A 7,220-nucleotide genomic window follows, 5' to 3' on the forward strand; every position below is an offset into this window, starting at 1 on the left:
TCGTAGTCTAATACTTATAGAAATTAAAATAATATTTGTATAATTTCAAGCACTAAATTAAATGTGGAAGTATATTACTTAAGGATTTAATTAAGTTTTAAATATATTATAAATTTAAGTATTTTTAATTAAATTTGTTGTTTTATATTTAAAATTTCTTTTATTTTTATTGAATTACGGGATGACATAACCTTATCTATATATTTTAGTCTCCAGTTTGTGGCCATTCATCAATTTGATTATTCCCTTAACTCAGCAAAGTCAAAAGTATTTGATTTGAATAAAAAAAAATTAATCAAGCTTTCAAGAAGTAAGAAAACAAATCTACCACACATTTTGTTCGTTTACTTTGTCCCTCACTTATGAAAAATTATACTTGCTTGTTTGTTGCCGGTTCAAAACGGTACACACTTCCAACTCTGTTTCTTCTCTTTCGTGAAGAACATGGCCGAATATTTTGTCTTTGATATTGCTGAATCACTGCTAAGGAAGCTTGCTTCTTTTGTTTGTGAAGAAGCTTCTCGTGTTTATGATGTGTATGAGGATATCATAGGGATCAAAGATACTTTGTCAATTGTGAAAGGTGTGCTTTTGGATGCTGAGCATAAGAAGGAGCAGAGGCATGGGCTGCGTGAATGGCTCAGGCAGATTCAAAACGTATGCCTAGATGCTGAAGATGTGTTGGATGGACTTGAGTGCCAAAATCTGAGAAAACAAGTTCTCAAAGCTTCAGGCAGCACAAGGATGAAGGTAGACCACTTATTTTCTTCATCTAATTCTCTTGTTTTTCGTTTTAGGATGGCTCATCAAATCAAACATGTTAGGCGTAGATTTGATAAGATAGCAGCTGATGGAAACAAGTTTGGTCTTGAGAGGATTGAGGTTGATCACAGACTTGTGCAAAGGAGAGATATGAGTTATTCCCATGTTGATGCTTCAGGGGTGATTGGAAGGGAGAGTGATAGAGAAGAAATTATTAAGCTTTTGATGCAACCTCACCCTCATGGTGATGGTTATGGAGATCAAAGTGTTTGTGTTGTTCCCATAGTGGGTATTGGTGGGTTGGGGAAGACCACACTTGCGAAGTTGGTTTTCAATGATAAGAGAATAGATGATCTTTTCCCGTTGAAGATGTGGGTGTGTATCTCTGATGACTTTGACATAAGACAGATAATTATTAAAATCATCAACTCTGCTTCAGCTTCGGCTCCAAGTATTGCTCTTGCTCACCAAGAAAACATTAACAGGTTAGATATTGAGCAGCTACAAAGTCGTCTTAGACTAAAGCTTTCTGGTCAGAAGTATTTACTCGTGTTGGATGATATATGGAATGATGATCGTGCGAAATGGATAGAGTTGAAAGATTTAATAAAAGTTGGTGCGGTGGGAAGCAAAATTGTAGTGACAACACGAAGTAACTCAATTGCTTCAATGGTGGGCACTGTTCCATCGTATGTTTTAGAAGGTCTTTCCATGGAGAATTGTTTTTCTCTGTTTGTCAAATGGGCATTTAAGGAAGGCGAAGGAAAAAACTATCCATATCTATTGGAGATTGGGAAAGAAATTGTGAAAAAATGTAGAGGGGTTCCACTGGCAGTACGAAGTTTAGGAAGTTCTCTGTTCCTAATTGTAGATTTAGAGAGGTGGGAATTTGTGAGATACCATGAAATATGGAAGATAAAACAAAACAAAGATGACATTTTACCTGCTCTTAAGTTGAGCTATGACCAAATGCCTTCCTATTTAAGGCACATTTTTGCTTTCTTTTCTCTTTATCCTAAAGATTATGGCTTTTCTAGTGCTGAAATTGTTATTCTTTGGGAGTCACTTGGATTACTTCAATCTCCAGTTGGAAATCGAAAGCTTGAGAATATTGCAAGGCAATATATTGATGAGTTACAAGCAAGATCATTGCTTGAGGATTTTGAGGACTTTGGTCACTATTACTATTTCAAAGTACATGATTTGGTACATGATCTTGCTCTGTATGTTGCCAAAGAGGAGCTTCTAATGGTAAACTCCCTTACTCGCTATATACCTGAGCAAATAAGGCATTTTTCAGTTGTTGACAATGATTCACTTAACCATGTTTTGTTCCCTAAATCCAGCAGTGTGAGAACTATATTATTTCCCCTAAAGGGAACCGGTATCGACAGTGAAACTCTTCTGCATACTTGGATAACAAGATACAAATACTTACGCTATTTAGATTTAAGTGATTCCTCTTTTGAGACACTGCCTAATTCAGTTGCTAAATTGGAGCATCTACGAACTCTCTTTTTAAATAACTGCAAAATAAAAAGATTTCCTCATTCTCTATGCAAACTCCATAATTTGAAATTTTTGTCTTTCAGAGGATGCATGGAGCTTGAAACATTGCCTAAAAGATTAGGGATGTTAGTCAGCCTTCGGAAATTGTATATAACCACAAAACAATCTGTTCTGCCTGAGGATGAATTTGCAAGCTTGAGAAATCTTCATACTTTGAGTTTTGAATATTGTGCCAACTTGAAGTTTTTGTTCAGAAGGGAACAACTCACTTTCCTTGAAGTTTTGATCGTTCAATCATGTGGGAGCCTACAGTTATTACCTCTTCATAATCTCCCTAAACTGGAGGTTCTGTTTGTATCAAGGTGTGAGATGCTAAATTTGAACTGTGAAATCCCAATCCACAGATTGAGGATGAAATTCCTGCATCTTGAGCATTGTCCGAAGCTGCATACATTGCCTCAATGGATTCAAGAATCAGTAGACACTTTGCGGACATTATTGATTTTGAATTGTGACACTCTTAAGATGTTTCCTAAGTGGCTCACAACGATGACTCGTCTTAAGATGCTCCATATTATTAACTGTCCTAAACTGTTGTGTCTCCCTAGTGAAATGCAAGGCCTCACTGCCCTTGATGATTTGACTATAGAGGGTTGTCCTGAATTGTGTCGAAAATGTGAGCCACAAAATGGTGAGTACTGGTCTTTCATCGCTCATATCAAACGCGTTTCCATTGGAGAAACAAGAAAAGGGAAACTCCTTTTTCGAATGCTGCAGCAGATGCGGTTAAGATTGCGCGATCAGTAACACTGAAATGTTGCATAAAAAACTATGCTGTGGCTGAATTTTCCATTTAACAACAAAAAATTGTATTGGGCAAGAGCAATTAACAAACTGTTAGGCACTTGTAAAGCCATTGCTAGTAAGTATTTTCACTTTTAACCTTTTTTTCTTTTGAATACTCAACTGTTAATATGAGAAAAGTTTGCATCTTCATGTCAAGGAGATGATTTGACAGTTACTTCTATCGTCTCCGATTACATTGAAACGCATCTCTATTTTTGAAGTACATAGTTTTTATTTGGGTTACATGAAGAACAATTGTAATTATTTTTTTATAATTCATCCATTTTAGTTCTACTATCTATCATTTTTTGAATTAGCATTAGTTTTCTTAGATAACCAATGAGTGTCATATATTCTATTTGGTAATTTCATATGTCTAAATATGTTTCGCAATGAGAGAAGAATGAAGTCATCACAATGCAGGTCTTAGTTTATGTTTCCTTAACGTAAATCATACAGATATCTTACTATCCACCATTTCCATGAATGTAAGTATAAACCACCTTGCTAAACCTTGACCACAACCTTGAGGATGACGGGGATGAACCAACTAATAATGAAACTTGGGGACGAACCTGATCGTGATTAGGTGCATAAAGCTTAAGCTCAACTTAAAGACTGTTAGATATTTTCAGTTTTGTTATGACCTGTTCTACAACATTAGTTAGTATTTGATTTAAGTTGTTATGCTTTATTTTTAGAGTTAGTTTCGTATTCATCTATTTGTTCTATTTTTTGTTGAGCCTATTTAATTTTTTTTTCCTCAAAATAAATATACAATATTCCTCCCAAACAGTTTCTCTTTTATTTTTCATTCCTGTTGTTCATATAAGAGTGATATTCAAGCTGTGATTCTGTGAACAATAAATTATTAAACAAAACAAAATGTCCTCCGATAATTTTGTACAACCAGTGATTCCGCGCTTTGATGTTACATGATCATCAAAGTATGTTAATGGAAAATTTTCTGAGATCCCATCATGATCAGTACCGGCAAGTAGATTTTCTGGGAATACCAGATTTGGCTGAGGGCACAACAACAACAGATTCACAGAAAATAGAAGTTGAACTGTTGAAATTGAAGGATCTTAAGGCAAATAATTATCTTTTTCCAAGCAATTGTTCATACAATCTTGCAAAGACACATCAAAGGAATTTTGGGATTCGATGAAAAATAAATTCCAAGGATCAGCTAGCAAAGCGACAACAACTTCAAGCACTTTTGCTCAGAATTTGAAATGCATCAGATGAAATTTGGTGAGTGAGTTTCTAACTTCTTCTCAAGAACGATGACCATCATCAGCAATATGAACATTTTGGGAAAAATTAGAAGATGTGGTTGTAGTTGAACAAAATAATGTCCTAATTGATACCAAAATTTAAATGTGGTTTGTTCCATTGAGGAGTAAAACAATATTGATCTTTTATCCCTTGATTAATGGCAAGGTTCATTATTAGTTCATGAGAGAAAGTTGCAGCAGCAAGACAATGTAGAGTTAGCTTTAAAAGTCCCATCAGATCATTCGAGGAAAGAAGATGGAGGATGTGGATCAAACAACATCAATAAAGATCGACGTAGAGGATATGGTAGAGGTCGAGAATGAAGAAACTATGCTTATCAACTGCTGGTGTTGACCCTCTCAGGTGGGAAGTACGGGCCAGTCTCGTAACAATAAGGGAGTCTCTAGTAGACTTAGGCAGGGTATTATGGGACTGCAATAGAGGTCATGCAATCAAGGAGCAGCTACAAGGTGTTGTACTGTGGCAATAAAAGAAGTGTTATAGGGGAGGATGGAGTGCGGAACAAGGCATCTAGCAAGGAACGAGTGTCAAACCTTTGTATTGAGCATGGTGGTTGGATGCTGAGGAGTTTGGTGTGCAGATGCTGTTATGTGCAACACTCTGTTGTTTGGTATGCTGGAATTGGATATGGGGATGTGCTTATTTCACTTCATTCAGTTTTGAAGCCACTATTTTTGGGCTTTTCTGATTGACCTAAGGCATGTGCTGGTTTCTAGTAGCCTGCAAGTTGTTTTACTGCATCAATGGTTGTGTGAGTCTAATAGGTGCTCTATGGTGATCAAGAACCAAAAGCTTCTGTTGTATGGAATTCTTGACTTTTGTATACGGGTTGGGATACCCCTGAAGTGTCCCATTTTAATTTTATTTATTCTTTGCTGATAAAAAAAAAAAACTGCTGGTGTCAAGGGAATAAAACCGAGCAAGATATTTGTGAACAAAAATATATATTTTATTTCACTGCTATTTTTCAAATAAGAATACAATCTCTCTAAATAGTCTTACCATAGACTTCTCAAATTCTACCTTCTCTCTCATAAAACCTATACTATAATTTACATTTAAATCATAGTATAAATGACATTCAAAACTAGAATTAAAGATAATAATTATTGGCTATTCAGATGCTAAAATAAAACTGGCGGAAGGCTTTGAGTTTAATGCTAACAAATTCCCCCTTAAACTCAAACCTTTCATATTATTCATTCAGATTGTTGCTTTTCTGATTGTCATACCTCACACTGCCTCCAATATTTGTCTTCACTATATCAATCCGTGCAGAATTTTGAATTGAATTACTTTTAATTTTCCAAACAAAATCTTCTCCACCTTCACCCTTTGAATTAAAAGGATTTAAGAAAGACTTTGACTTCAATGAGCTTCGAAGATAATGATTATACCATATTTCCCTTTCAGATGATGTCTCAACACCATTCCATTTATGGTCTTCTCCTAAATCAAAACCATTATTTTCAAGTAAAACACATGAACCAAAAGGGGCTTTTAATTTGAATTGTAATTCATTCACCTTTTCTTTTTGTGCCAAAAGCAACAAATGGAGTTCTTCAACTTGATTGACTCTACTTTCCTTGTCTTTCTCCATATCAACATATTTTTCTTCCAATTTTGTAAACCTTTTTTCCAGGTTATCAAATTTTGCTTCAACACTCTCCAATAATTTTCCCATACTGAGAATATTTTTTCTTCAAGTCAGGTACATAAATTTATGTGACACTTTCTTTGGACTTAAAGGCCATGTGCTCCTCCTCCATTGGATTGAGAGCAAAACTTTTTCCCTTCATTTCAACTTTAAACAAATCTCTGTCATCAACATCTTTGATTAAGCAACGTTTATTTTCAAACATCACTTTATAGCCTTTTTCCAACAATTGACCAACACTCAAAATATTTTGATCAATCTCTGGCACAAAAAGAACATTTGTGATGATTTTTATACCTTTATAGCTTGTGATAGCTATTGTGCCTTTTCCTTTTACTGCAAGGTGTTCATCATTTCCAATCCTCACCCTTTTAATTTCAGTAGTTTTCAATTCCTTGAAGAGTTCCTTGTCATGTGTCATGTGGTTGGTGCAGCCACTGTCAATTAGCCAAGATGCACTTGAAATATTGCAGCAAAAACCAGTTGCAACGAAAAGTACATCCTCCTCCTCATTTGCAATTTGAGCATCTACATCTTGTTGCTCACTTTGGTTTCTACAAATGATTGCTTTATGCCCAAGTTGATTGCACTTGTTGCACTTAGCATCAGGTCTTCTTCAACACTTAAACGGTGGATGACCTAACTTGTTGCAATGCTTACAAGGAGGATAAGTTCTACCTTTGTTTCTCCAGCCACCTTCATGTTTGACTAGTAAGGCTCCTTCTACTGCTTCATCTTGTCTCGTGGCTCTCCTTTGTTTTTGTGCTTGTAAAGCATTTAAGAGCTCTGCAAGAGAAATCTTTGATAGGTCCTTTGTGTTCTCCAGGGTTGTTATGGTGGCTTTAAACCTCTCTGGAACTGTTACAAGCAGTTTTTCCACAATTCTTGAATCTTTAAACACAAATCCAAGCAACCTCACTTTGTTGGCAATGCTTAGAAGTCTGTCCGAGTACTCTTTTACGGATTCTGACTCCTTCATTCTCTGCAATTCAAACTCTCTGATTAGATTCAGGGTTTGCATTCCACGAATCCTCTCATCGCCTTCATATTCTGCCTTGAGGTAATCCCAAATTTCTTTTGCTGACTTCAAGGACATTATCCTTGTGAATACCATAGGAGATACAGCTGCAAATAGACATGCTTT

At 35.8% G+C, this 7,220-nt stretch overlaps 1 protein-coding gene across 2 annotated transcripts; it reads left to right on the plus strand.

The window, feature by feature from the left end:
• The first annotated feature begins 337 nt into the window (after positions 1-337).
• Positions 338-3,414, plus strand: LOC137814047 (putative disease resistance protein RGA3). 2 transcript variants are annotated; one of them, XM_068616581.1, is made up of 2 exons: positions 338-2,013; positions 2,355-3,414. In XM_068616581.1, the coding sequence occupies exons 1-2, from the start codon at positions 445-447 to the stop codon at positions 2,370-2,372; spliced, it is 1,587 nt and encodes a 528-aa protein (XP_068472682.1). In that variant the 5' UTR covers positions 338-444; the 3' UTR covers positions 2,373-3,414. The 2 variants fall into 2 exon arrangements, with proteins under 2 accessions (XP_068472682.1, XP_068472681.1); XM_068616580.1 differs by having other exon boundaries at positions 340-3,414.
• The last annotated feature ends 3,806 nt before the right edge of the window (positions 3,415-7,220 follow it).

The sequence above is a fragment of the Phaseolus vulgaris genome, chromosome 1 (assembly GCF_000499845.2).
Source record: "Phaseolus vulgaris cultivar G19833 chromosome 1, P. vulgaris v2.0, whole genome shotgun sequence".
In the NCBI taxonomy this organism is placed as follows: domain Eukaryota; kingdom Viridiplantae; phylum Streptophyta; class Magnoliopsida; order Fabales; family Fabaceae; genus Phaseolus; species Phaseolus vulgaris.